The sequence below is a fragment of the Microcaecilia unicolor genome, chromosome 1, assembly GCF_901765095.1.
Source record: "Microcaecilia unicolor chromosome 1, aMicUni1.1, whole genome shotgun sequence".
Taxonomy (NCBI): Eukaryota; Metazoa; Chordata; class Amphibia; order Gymnophiona; family Siphonopidae; genus Microcaecilia; species Microcaecilia unicolor.
This window is the reverse complement of record NC_044031.1, coordinates 160,407,509-160,421,108: the sequence shown is the minus strand read 5'-3', so window position 1 is coordinate 160,421,108 and position 13,600 is coordinate 160,407,509. Positions and strand designations below refer to the sequence as shown.

General features: G+C 43.6%; 1 protein-coding gene across 1 annotated transcript in view; it reads right to left on the bottom strand.

Moving 5' to 3' along the window:
• The window catches only part of DNAH11 (dynein axonemal heavy chain 11), a 708,797-nt gene that overhangs the window by 468,624 nt on the left and 226,573 nt on the right, over nt 1-13,600 (bottom strand). The window contains exon 29 of the mRNA XM_030201723.1: nt 362-493. Within this exon, the coding sequence (XP_030057583.1) occupies nt 362-493 (132 nt within the window). The remainder of the gene's footprint in view (nt 1-361; nt 494-13,600) is intronic.

Below are 13,600 nucleotides of genomic sequence, written 5' to 3'. Positions count from 1 at the left end.
TGATATACCACCTTTCTGTGGTTACAAAGTGGTTTACATGTTATATACAGGTGGTTTACATGCTATATACAGGTACTCATTTTGTACCAGGGCAATGAAGGGTTAAGTGGCCAAATAAAAGTACATACTATGCAATGGCAGCTCATCCTTCTATGCATGCATATCCCCCCCCCCCCCCCCCAGCCCAGGCAAAAGTGCTTCTTTCTGTGTGTAAAAACTGTTTTACATGCAAAAATGGCTTACGAAAATACCCCTAAAAGTACCTTTTCTGGTGCAAGTGAATTGGCTTCACATATTAAAAAACACAGTTTAAAAATAATGAATACAGTCCATTATGCAAAATACAAAGCCCCGAACTTGCCTTCTGAGCAACAAGCTTTGCCACCACATCTCTTGCATGGACATCTATGGTGCAAATGGTCATAATCTTCTGTCTGTCACCTGCTGTAAGCTCTCCTAGTAACATGGTAATGAGGGTATTCAGCTGAGCGATCTGAAACAATAAAAAAGGATTTATAATATTTCCTATGGCTCAATTTTATTCTGCCTTTTAATACATAGAATTTTTGCCAAAATGTTTAGTTACTTCCCTTATTGCTAAGGTTACTGACTGGTATGAAACCTGTAGGACAAGCTCAAGCAAATCCTTCAGGAACTCTTAGGACTCTTCCCCTGAAGTCCTTTTTAGTGTGAAAGGATTGCATCTTAAAATAAGAATTGGCCTAATAAAGGTGTTTTCTAACCAACTATCTGTAACTTGCCTAAAATGTTTAGATAGTGCGGATTATATATTTTTAAAATAAATAAATTCATTCATTCGCTTTCTTTAACACACTTTGTTGTTGGTGAGATAAAAGTTTTAAACCATGTTCATGATCATTCCCATCTTTAAAAAAAGGAAAGAAGGAAGGAAGGAAAGAAGGAAGGAGGGAGAAAAACCTATTAAAAGGCCCATCTACGGAGGTCACGTGATGCACTGAGAGGAGTGGCTGTTTTAGCTTTGCTTCGGGGTCCCCGCTCCGTCTTTCGCGTCGCTGCTCCACCTCAACTATTTCTAAAAAGAGTCCAGATTACAAGTGGATTTGGAAAGAGTGCATGGACCAATATTTGGTTCCAATGCTGTCAGTAAAATCAAAAAAGAGCGTTAAAGCTGAAAAAGAAAAATCACCTTCGATCAGCGCGGATGGTGGACAAAATGTCGGGGGTTGGTTCGGAGTTCACCGAAAAGCAATTGGCCCAGTCACAGCAGCGGTGGGAGCTGCACTGGAACCGTGGTTTGATTTGTTGGCAGGACAATTTGGGAAATTAGTCTGCACTGGCAAAGACGGTGAAACGGACATCAGAGCTGGAAAAACGAATGTCGGAGATTGAGGACACATAGTCCCGATGTGAGCCTGAACTCACGGGTTTGAAAGAGAAATTGCGAAAAAATGAAAAAATTGAAGATCTAGAAAATATAGCAGGCACAGCAATTTAAGGATTGTTGGCCTTCCGGAAACGATGCCGGACAGAAATCTGGGCCTTCTCTTGGAAAAATGGCTGACAAAGGAATTCACACTCTCAGACAGTAGTGGGCCTTATTGCATCGAGAGGGCACATCGGATTGGTAGATTGCAAGCAGATAAGCATAAATCAAGAGTGGTGATTATAAAAATTCACAACTATATTCACAAAGCAGAGATTATGCATGGATATAGAATGAAAAGGGAGTCACTTAACTATGAGGGAGCTCCGATCAAGATTTTCCTGGATTACTCAGCAAGCGTACAAGAGAAACGACAGAGATTTCACCCAATATGTTCAACCCTCGCGGAGAAGAAGATCCGATTCATGCTGATTTACCCAGCACTTTTAAAGATACAGCTTGAAGGAAAGTGGAATTCCTTTGACTCGGCAACTGCGACTTTGGACTTTGTTAATTGTGAGATGACAGCACTTACCTCTAACCTCTCCACCCTGAATTGCAATGACTTATTGTGGTGAATGAGTGAAGGGTCATAACAAGGATAAGATGGACTTTCAATGGTTTGTGGTGGGAGTGAAGGCTCAATGGGCTTTGTTATTATAAGTAGCCATTTACTAGGAGGGGGGTGAGTGGCTGCGGGAGAGGAGCGGGGACCCCTGCATGTTTGTGACATCTTACATTGGCAGTTTGTTCATCAGGTAAAATAGGGTCATGCTTGGGTGAGGGAGGGAAGGGATAGAGAGTGAGCATCTTGGGGGGGGAGAGGGGGGAGAGAGGGCAATCTCAATGTGTTGGTTGGGAGTGGGGGGTTGAGGGTGAGGACGAGGGTGGTTTTGTAAAGGAGGAAATTGGGGGGGGGGAGGTATGCGAGTTGTACATTTTTGAGGTGGGAGGGCAAGGCAATCTCTAATTTTTGCTGAAGCACAATTTTGGGAATTAGCATGGAAAAATGAGAGACATGGTTCGAAAATCTTGGGGCTGGGCTGGGACTCCTGGATTTGGTATATGGGGACATCTTGTTGATCCAAATTAATCTGTGGGATGTCTCAATGTAAAATAACAACTTGGAATGTGGGAGGAATCACCTCTCCGAAGATACTGACCCACTTAAACAGGCTCAAAACAGACATTGCATGTCTTCAAGAGACTAGACTTTCGGATATAGAGCATAGTAAGAAGGCATGGGTGGGTCAAGTTATTTATGTGTCCTCGGGAGCAAGGAGAGTGGGAGTAGCGATCCTTTTTTGTAAAAACTTAGCCTATAACTCAGAAATTATTCTGCAAGACACACATGGGCGGTTTTTGCTGACTAAACTGTAGTTACAGGGTCGGGAAGTATATTTGTTGTCGGTTTATGCTCCCACTCCCTATGACCCTAATTTTTTCCTGTGGCTACTTAAGGACCTGCTACCATATCAGAATAAGCTATTGATAGTAGCAGGTGATATGAATGCTCTGATGGACACAGAGGTGGACTGCACGGGGATCAGGAGCACCGGGATCCCGGGAGGGGTAAGTAAAGGGATGCTACCCTCGTTCGCAATGTCACTATCGGTGGTAGATGCATGGAGGATGCTACATCCAGGGGAGAAAGATTATTCGCATAGATCGAGAGCACATGGGACGTGGGCGAGGTTAGACCACATTTTTATGTCAGATCCTCTTTTCCCATGGGTTACTGAGGTGCGCATAGAGCAGGAGGTGATTTCAGACCATGCCCCAGTTTGGTTAGATCTTGAAGCACCAGGGTGTTTTCACTCTGTTAAGAGTTGGAGGTTCCCAAGGTATCTGGTTAAGGATAAGGAATTTAAGAACTACTTGCAAAGGAAGTGGGATGAATTATTTGCTACATAACCAACTGCATAGATCAAACCCACAATTATTTTGGTGCGCGGCGAAGGCAGTATTGCGAGGAGAGATTATCTCATATGATGTTGCGAAGTGCAAGAAGGTTGCAGCTAGCATTCTTAATTTAACTAGACAATTGCATAGGGCCAAGCGCACATATGTAAATTCTCCCTCTCAGATTAATAGGGATAATTATGTGACATTACAGGTGACAATCAACTCTTTATTACATGAGCAGACACAGCATCATTTGGTGTATCAAAAATATCGGCTACACAGGTATGGGGACAGACCAGGGGGCCCTTTTGGCCAGGGTGGTCAAGTCGTGGGACGGAAACCGCACAATAACGGCCCTGAAAGATGCCAGGGGCAATGTAGTGAATCGCCCAGATGCGGTGCTCCGGATATTGCATGAACATTTCCAAAAATTATACAAAAGCAGAAGGTCACCGGATAAGGGTGAAATAGACAATTTCTTAGCGAGGACAGGGATGTCCACCTTAACTGCTGAAGAGGCAGAGCTGCTAGAGACTCCCTTGCAGCCTAAGGAACTTCAGCGAGCAATTAGAGGAATAAAACCATTCTCAGTGCTGGGAATAGATGGGTTCACTGGGAATTTTATAAGATTATGCAGATACCCTTGGTGGGACCCTTACTTGAGTATTACCAATCAGTTATCAAGGAAGGAGGGTTCCCGGAGCATGAAAATACCGTGTTGATATCCTTACTCCTCAAACCGGGTAAACTTCCCGAGGATCCTGAATCATATCGCCCCATTTCTCTGATCAATGTAGACATTAAGCTTCTGGCAAAGATTTTGGCTAGTACATTGATGGTGCATCTCCAAGGGCTGATTAATGCCACGCAGGTCGGGTTTGTACCGAAACGCCATTCAGTTATACATGTTTGGAGGATTCTTTGGTCTATGGCACAAAGTATATACAATAAAGATCCTGTAATGTTGGTCAGCCTGGACGCGGCCAATGCTTTTGATCATGTAGGGTGGGGATATTTGTTTCATATACTTGAATGGCTGGGCCTACCTGACTGGTTCTTACGGGCTATAAAAGTGTTATATACAGGTCTTGGGGCACAAGTAGTGGCAAATGGAGGTAGATCAGAGTGTTTTGAAGTGCAACGAGGAACACGGCAGGGCTGTCCCTTGTCTCCCCTTTTGTTTGACCTTTCCTTGGAGCCCTTAATTAGGCTGTTGAATAACTCGAGAGAGATTCGTGGGGTGAGCATAGGAATGGAGGAAGTTAAGACTCTAGCGTATGCAAATGATATCTTACTTGTTCTGTCTGAACCATAAGTTTCCCTACAGCGTGCTCTGGATCTTGTGAGACAGTATGGTAATCTGTCAGGGTTTTCTCTTAATTTACAAAAATCCTGCGTGTTGGCTCTTGATGAAAGCTGGAGGCATTCCTGGAAGGGGGAGTTTCCGCTTAGATGGGAAGACAAAGCCTTGAAATACTTGGGAGTACTTATCCTGAAAGATTTAACTTCTTTATACGCTGTAAACATAACCCGCTTATAGAACAGACTAGGCATAAGTTATCTTTGTGGCAGACACTGCCAATTTCATTGTGGGGTCATATCGCACTGTTTAATATGATGTTAGCTCCTAAGTGGTTGTATTTATTTCAACAGCTTCCCTTGTTTCTTAGAGATAGGGAAGAGAGGGAATTGAACAGACACATACAGGGATATTTATGGCAGGGTAAGCGCCCTAGACTTCCTTTGAAATTGATTTCTACTCCAAGGGAACATGGGGGGATGGGTCTTTTGAGCATCAGATTTCTTACAATTGCATGTGCGATGAGGCACATTAATGACTGGTATAGGGCTAGATTAGAATTTTTTTTTTAACGACAACTGAGACTTCCCTTTTCCCAGATGTTCACTTTAGTCATCTTCTACATTCAGGAGGTAGATTGCCTACACATGTTTTTAGACGACATCCTCTTTTACACTCACTTAAAGCTACTTGGCGTTGGGTATGTAGGAGGCATAACTTTTCCGCAAAAACCACTCCCCTGCTATTGATTTGTAATAATCCTGCATTTCCTCCGGGACATGGGGGAAACATATTTGGTCGCTGGGCAGAGCAGGGTATTGTCTATTTAGCTCAGGTGATAAATGAAAAGGGCCATATGAGATCTCATTCTGAATTGCGCGACAAATATGGTATTGCAGAAGGCCATCAGTTTGCGTATTTTCAATTACATCACTACATCTCCACCTTACAGTGGACAGATTTGACAGAGGATGTCCTAGATGTGCTTACTGAGACATATTCCTTGGGGGGCTCAACAGTCAGTACCGTTAACATTTCACCACCAGCAGTTGAAAGACACAGCTACAGAGTTGGATTATGTGCGCTTGGCCTTTTGCTGGTCATGTGATTTAGGTTGTGAAGTGACAGTTGATTTATGCAAAGCGTATATCAAGAACCTGTATTCGCAGAGAATGTCAATCCCGCAGCGAGAGAAGTTGAACAAATTCCTTTTAAGGATGTATGTGTCCCCAATTGGGGCATTTAGAGCAACGATATCTAGTGATGGCTCTTGTCCAAAATGTGGGGGGGGGGGGGGGGGGGGAGCTCTGCCACCCTTGGGCATATGTTTTGGTTATGCCCTTAGGTCAAGCAATTTTGGGTAAGCATCTTGAGTGCGGTGGATAAACAGTGGGGTTGTACATTAGTTTATGATCCTCCGCTTCTTTTCAATAAATACAGCTTCACGGCGGTTCCACCTCTGGGGTTTAGGGGATTCATACAGACGACCATATTTTTTGGGTTTAACACCATTTTGGGATCTTGGCTGTCTAACCTGTGGCCTTCTTTGGTATCATGGAGGTCACAGCTAATTCACCAAATGAGATAGACAGAAGTGGTATACAAACCCTTGACAGTACAGCTCGCATGCTGGGGGGAAGGAGGGCGGGTGGGGGGGGGGGGGAGTTCAGTATTGGTTGGTTTGGTACGAGAGTGGGAAGAGTTGAGGGGTTACAAGAGACAAAACCTCTCACTTAACTTATTATTAAAGTTAAGTAGTGGGGTACCAGGCTGCTTGATGTTTATTAGCTCGATGTCCTCTACAACATAAGCTCTTAGACCTATGAAGGAGGCATGAGGACTTAACGATAAACGTTCTGTTTATTATAGGAAAATAGTTATAATGTTGAGGGGTGAGTGGGATAAGGGGGGGATAGTTGAGGGGGAGAAGTATATATGTTCAAATGAAGATGAATACTGTTGTCTCAATATTGCTCTTTGGATTTTGTATAATTGTATTGGCATTTATGGATATCATTCATGACTCATCTTCAATAAAAATGAATGAAACATAAAAGGCCCACCTACATTATTTCATAAATACTAATTATGTTCAACATATTGAACTCTATTGTTTCTTCCCTTCAGAACAATCTTTTTTTTTTTTTGTTTGCCAGGAGGACTAATTACAAACAAGTCAATCCACTGAACTTACAGGTAATTTTCTGTATGAACTTAATCTCTGCACCCTGCTTTTCAATGCTCTAAGTCAGTTACAAATGTGTTAACATCTTTTGATTGACAAAAGGTTTGATTTAATAAGGGTTATAAAGGGATCATATAGTTATCATATGTGATAATTTCAAGGCTGCATAACAATGGCATGAAACACAGGGATATCAGGGTATACAAGGAGAAGTATTACCAGTAGGGAAAAAAGGAAGCAATACAGAATCTGCAAAAATCATTGGTGAAAGATCATCTGGAGCGCTGTGTATGCCTTGTAGCGCTATAGAAATGATAAATAGTAGCAGTAGTACTGAATGCAGTTTTAAAGGTTGTACGCTCTAGAAGGAGTAGCCTGGTAGTTAGAGCAGGAAACTGAAAATCAGGGAAGCCAGGATTCAAATTCCATTTCTTCCACTGATACTGCATGTGACCTTGGCATAGGCGGTCGGTGGCCCAACTGTTTGGGGAGGCTAAAGTACATAAGTACATAAGTAATGCCATACTGGGAAAAGACCAAGGGTCCATCGAGCCCAGCATCTTGTCCACGACAGTGGCCAATCCAGGCCAAGGGCACCTGGCAAGCTTCCCAAACGTACAAACATTCTATACATGTTATTCCTGGGATTTTGGATTTTTCCAAGTCCGTTTAGTAGCGGTTTATGGACTTGTCCTTTAGGAAACCGTCCAACCCCTTTTTAAACTCTGCTAAGCTAACTGCCTTCACCACATTTTCCGGCAATGAATTCCAGAGTTTAATTACACGTTGTTTTAAATTTACTACACTGTAGTTTAATCGCATGCCCCCTAGTCCTAGTATTTTTGGAAAGCGTGAACAGACGCTTCACATCCACCTGTTCCACTCCACTCATTATTTTATATACCTCTATCATGTCTCCCCTCAGCCGTCTCTTCTCCAAGCTGAATAGCCCTAGCCTCCTTAGTCTTTCTTCATAGGGAAGTCGTCCCATCCCCGCTATCATTTTAGTCGCCCTTCGCTGCACCTTTTCCAATTCTACTATATCTTTCTTGAGATGCGGCGACCAGAATTGAACACAATACTCAAGGTGCGGTCGCACCATGGAGCGATACAACGGCATTATAACATCCTCACACCTGTTTTCCATACCTTTCCTAATAATACCCAACATTCTATTCGCTTTCCTAGCTGCAGCAGCACACTGAGCAGAAGGTTTCAGCGTGTTATCGACGATGAGACCCAGATCCCTTTCTTGGTCCGTAACTCCTAACGTGGAACCTTGCATGACGTAGCTATAATTCGGGTTCTTTTTTCCCCACATGCATCACCTTGCACTTGCTCACATTAAACGTCATCTGCCATTTAGCCGCCCAGTCTCCCAGTCTCGTAAGGTCCTCTTGTAATTTTTCACAATCCTGTCGCGAGTTAACGACTTTGAATAACTTTGTGTCATCAGCAAATTTAATTACCTCGCTAGTTACTCCCATCTCTAAATCATTTATAAATATATTAAAAAGCAGCGGTCCTAGCACAGACCCCTGAAGAACCCCACTAACTACCCTTCTCCATTGTGAATACTGCCCATTTAACCCCACTCTCTGTTTCCTATCTTTCAACCAGTTTTTAATCCACAATAGGACATTTCCTCCTATCCCATGACCCTCCAATTTCCTCTGTAGTCTTTCATGAGGTACCTTGTCAAACGCCTTTTGAAAATCCAGATACACAATATCAACCGGCTCCCCTTTGTCCACATGTTTGTTTACTCCTTCAAAGAATTGAAGTAAATTGGTCAGGCAAGATTTCCCCACACAAAAGCCGTGCTGACTCGGTCTCAGTAATCCATGTCCTCGGATGTGCTCTGTAATAATAGCCTCTACGATTTTCCCCAGCACCGACGTCAGACTCACCGGTCTATAATTTCCCGGATCTCCCGAAGCCTTTTTTAAAAATGGGCGTTACATTGGCCACCCTCCAATCTTCCGGTTCCACGCTCGATTTTAAGGATAAGTTGTTGCATATCACTAGCAGTAGCTCCGCAAGCTCATTTTTCAGTTCTATCAGTACTCTAGGATGAATACCATCCAGTCCAGGAGATTTGCTACTCTTCAGTTTGCCGAATTGCCCCATTACGTCCTCCAGGTTTACCGTGAAGTCAGTAAGTTTCTCACTCGTCCGCTTGAAATACCATTTCCGACACCGGTATCCCACCCAAATCTTCCTCGGTGAAGACCGAAGCAAAGAATTCATTCAGTCTCTCCGCTACGTCTTTTTCTTCCTTGATCGCCCCTTTTACCCCTCGGTCATCCAGCGGCCCAACCAATTCTTTTGCCGGCTTCCTGCTTTTAATATACCGAAAAAATTTTTTACTATGTTTTTTTGCCTCTAATGCTATCTTTTTTTCGTAAACCCTCTTGGCCTTCTTTATCTGCACCTTGCATTTGATTTGACACTCCTTATGCTGCTTCTTGTTATTTTCAGACGGTTCCTTCTTCCATTTTCTGAAGGTGTTTCTTTTAGCCCTAATAGCTTCCTTCACCTCACTTTTCAACCAGGCCGGCTGTCTTTTGGAGTTCCGTCTTTCTTTTCTAATTCGCGGAATATGTATGGCCTGGGCCTCCAGGATGGTATTTTTGAACAACGTCCACGCCTGTTGTACACTTTTTACTCTCTCAGTTGCCCCCCTAAGTTTTTTTTTTTACCGTTCTTCTCATTTTATCATAGTCTCCTTTTTTAAAGTTAAACACTAACGTATTTGACTTTCTGTGTACAGTTACTTCAAGGTCGATATCAAAACTGATCATATTATGGTCACTGTTATCAAGCGGCCCCAGTACTATAACGTCCCTCACCAGATCATGCGCTCCACTAAGGACCAAGTCTAGAATTTTTCCTTCTCTCGTCGGCTCCTGCACCAGTTGCTCCATAATTGTCTGACAACACACAGAAAAAAAAATAAGTAAAAATAAAATAGTCACAGTACCTTTTATTAAATTTAGATATTAGATATGTATCATATGTCAAAGAATAAAGTGATTGCTCAAAGCATATACTAACCACAATCACTCAACAGCAAAACACTATGCACAACTTTGTGCAAAAACACACTCAGAACCTTACTGTACCATAAATATTACACTGGGCAGACCCTAATACACCAATATACCACCCATACGGAAAATGCAGACCGTCAACAATATGAAACAAGGGATCATAATATCACAATTCTCATGCAGAGCCACAAAACACCCTTTTAGGGTGGATAGTGTTCACAATGGGTTCCTTTTATTAACGACCATATGTAGAGCCTTCAAGAGGTACTGTGTCATGATTTAGGCTCTACACCCTTTCTGATGTTTTGGTGCCACCTCAGTAAGGCCAACACACAATCTCTCCACTGCAAAACACTATACACAAACTTGTGCAAAAACACACTCATAACCTTACCAAACCATAACAGCACTAATTTCAAGGTCAGGACGAGCTACAACCTTATGCGTGGAAAGGCAGCGTTATAATTACACCGGGCTCTAAAACACCAGTACACAACCTAGTGAAACAAAAAAAAAAAAAAACAAAGGGCTGCAAATACTACACGCTAGCAGAATACTGCATCTTGATCACACATGAAAACCACATGACACAACAGATATGAAGGCAAAATACTGAACTGGAAAGTTACCTCAAGAAGTCTGACTCAGTGTGCAGCAATACTAGAAAAATTGAAACTTGCATGAAAAATATCACAGATGCACATTTCCAAAAGCTGACATATTCCAATTAATAAATTCTGAATAAAATTTTTTTTTTTTTACCTTTGCTGTCTGAGCATTTAGTTTTTCTATTAGCTTTGGTCCCAGTGTCTTTATTTTATGCAGTGTCGACTTTCCATTTGATATTTTTTCTCTCACCATGTCCACCATCCTTTTGTAAATGCGTCCTGTCTACCATCTGTAGCCCTGTCCCTATCCTTTCTCCAGTTTCAACATCTTCCCTCAAAGTGTTGCGATCCAGCCCTTAAATTCAGCAATTTCCCCTCCATCCATAGTGTGTGTTCCCATCCTCCCTCCATCCATATCCAGCATTTCTCCTCACTCCCCTCCCCTCCATCCATGTGCATCTACTTCCTCTGTCTTCCCTCCCCTCCATCCATGTCAAGCATTTCTCCTCTCTCCCTTCCACTCCATCCGTGTGCATCTCCTTCCTTTGACTTTCTTTCCCTCCATCCTTGTCCAACATTTCTCCTCTCTTCCCTGTCCTCTACTCCATCCATGTTCAGCATTTCTGCTCTCTTCCCTCCCCTCCCCTCCATCCATGTGCATCTCCTTCCTGACTTCCCTCCCCTCCATCCATCCATGTCCAACAACTCTCCATTCTCCCCTGCCCTCTCCTCCATCCATCCATATCCAGCAAATTTCCTCTCTCCCCTGTCCCCTCCATCCATCCATGTCCAGCAATTCTCCTCTCTCCCCTGCCCTACCCTCCATCCATGTCCAGCAATTCTCCTCTCTCCCCTACCCTCTCCTCCATCCATGTCCAGGAACTCTCCATTCTCCCCTGCCCTCTCCATTCTCCCCTGCCCTCTCCTCCATCCATCCATGTCCAGCAATTCTCCTCTCATCTGCCCTCCCCTCCATCCATCCATGTCCAGCAACTCTCCATTCTCCCCTGCCCTCTCCTCCATCCATCTCCAGCAATTCTCCTCTCTCCCCCTGCCCTCCCCTCCTGTCCAGCGATCTCTTCTCCCCCTGCCCTCCCCTCCATCCATCCATCCATGTCCAGCGATCTCTTCTCTCCCCTGCCCTCCCCTCCTCTTCTCTCCCCCTGCCCTCCCCTCCTCTCCAGTGATATGATATCTTCTCTCCCCCTGCCCTCCCCTCCTCTCCAGTGATCTCTTCTCTCCCCCTGCCCTCCCCTCCATGTTCAGCGATTCTCCCTGCCCTCCCTCAGCTCCCTGACAGCCCTCCTCTCCGTTCCTTCCTGCCCCCCCCCCCACACATTTAACCCTTTTACTCTCCGTGGCAGCGACGTCAGTGAAGAAGAAGGCACTGCAGGCTCGCCTCCAGCTTCTCCCTTCCCTCTTCACACAGTGTCCTGCCCTTGCGGAAACAGGAAATGCATCATCGCAGAAGGCGGGACACTGCGTGAAGAGGGAAGGGAGAAGCTGGAGCCAAGCCCGAAGTGCCTTCTTCGTCACTGACGTCGCTGCCATGGGAAGTAAAAGGGTTAAAACACAAGCACGTGTGGGGGGGGGGAGGAGGAGGGAGAAACAGAGAGGAGGGCTGCTGGTCGGGGAGCTGAGAGCGAGAAGGAAGGAGGGACTGTCAGAAAGCTGTGCCAGCCCTGCATTTGTGGGGAAAGCAGCCAGGGGAAGGTCATGGTTGGGCTAGGGAGACTTCTGATTGGCTGCTGGGACCAAAAGTGGGCATAACCACCTGTCAAAAATATGCAAATAAGTTTTAACAAAATAGTACTCACGTCCAACACAACAAAAAATGGAGTACAGTGGAACGCACTCAGGCATCCTGCAGTGACTCTGAATTCTGCATACTCTAACCATGCACTAAATAATTTTTCTACATTTTTTTTGAGGGGGCATGTCAGGGGCAGAAAGTGGGCATTCCTGTGCTAACCAGTTAGCACAACTACATTACTGTGTGCTAAGTAGATACCAGATACCACAGGAGCCCTTACCACCTACAAAATGAGTGGCAGTAAGTGCTCACGCAGTAATTTTAAAAACTGGCCACATGCTAATGGCAACTTTAATGCAAAAAATAATTTTTAACCCATTTTTACAGCCATGGTAAAAATTACCTTAGAGCTTGGGGAAAAACACACATAAAAGTAAGCTACAGCCATTTTTTACCGCAACTTAATAAAAGGACCCCTTTGTGAATGGGATGCTTACACAATCCTTTAACCTAGTACTTGGTACTAGACAAGATGTCCCTTGTCACCATTACTATTTAACATTGTGTTGGAACCTTTGGTACTTGCAATTTGACAGGACCTTAACATTAGAGGATTTAGATATAAAACCACAGAATGTAAGCTATATATGCCAACAATGTGATAGTTTTTCTTACGCCAAATTCTACTCCCAACTTATTGCAGTTAGTGGATCAATACTCCCACTTGTCTGGCTATAAATTCAATTGTGGGAAGGCTTTTCTGTTGGATTTTTCATACCATACTCAGGTCCTCCCTTAGTTCATAAATGTAGAAATGCCTCTTCCATTTTTGTTCATCAAGATACTGTGAAAGATAAAATTCAGAGGAACTGCTTTTGGGCAGGTTGCAGGGCTGTTCAGTATTCCTCGTTTTCCGAATTTAGAGCTGTCCCCTTTGGGGCCAATTCCAAAAAAATAGCCAGAGGCATTTAGGCTTATTCACAACTTGACATTTTCGTTGAGTTGTGGTGTGAATGCATTTATTGACCCTGAATTTTGTTCAGTACAATATGCTTCATTCAATCAGGCAGTCCAGTTGATTTGGGATCCGGATACTAGGTTTCTCATGGGAAAAGGGGATATTGAAGTAGCATTTAAGGCTGTTGCCTATTCATACTGACAGTTTCTATTTACTGGGTTTTCAATTTCAGAGACAATTTTATTTTGACTACTGTCTGCCGATGGGCTGTTCTCTCACTTGTGCTTATTTTAAAGCATTCTCTTCTTTTCTACACTGGGTGGGTTCAGACAGCGACTGGAAGTAATAAAGTTACATTTAATACCATGTTCTATCATTATCATATTCCCCAAAATTCTGCTGTTATTACTAAATGTATACTTTCTCATGTATT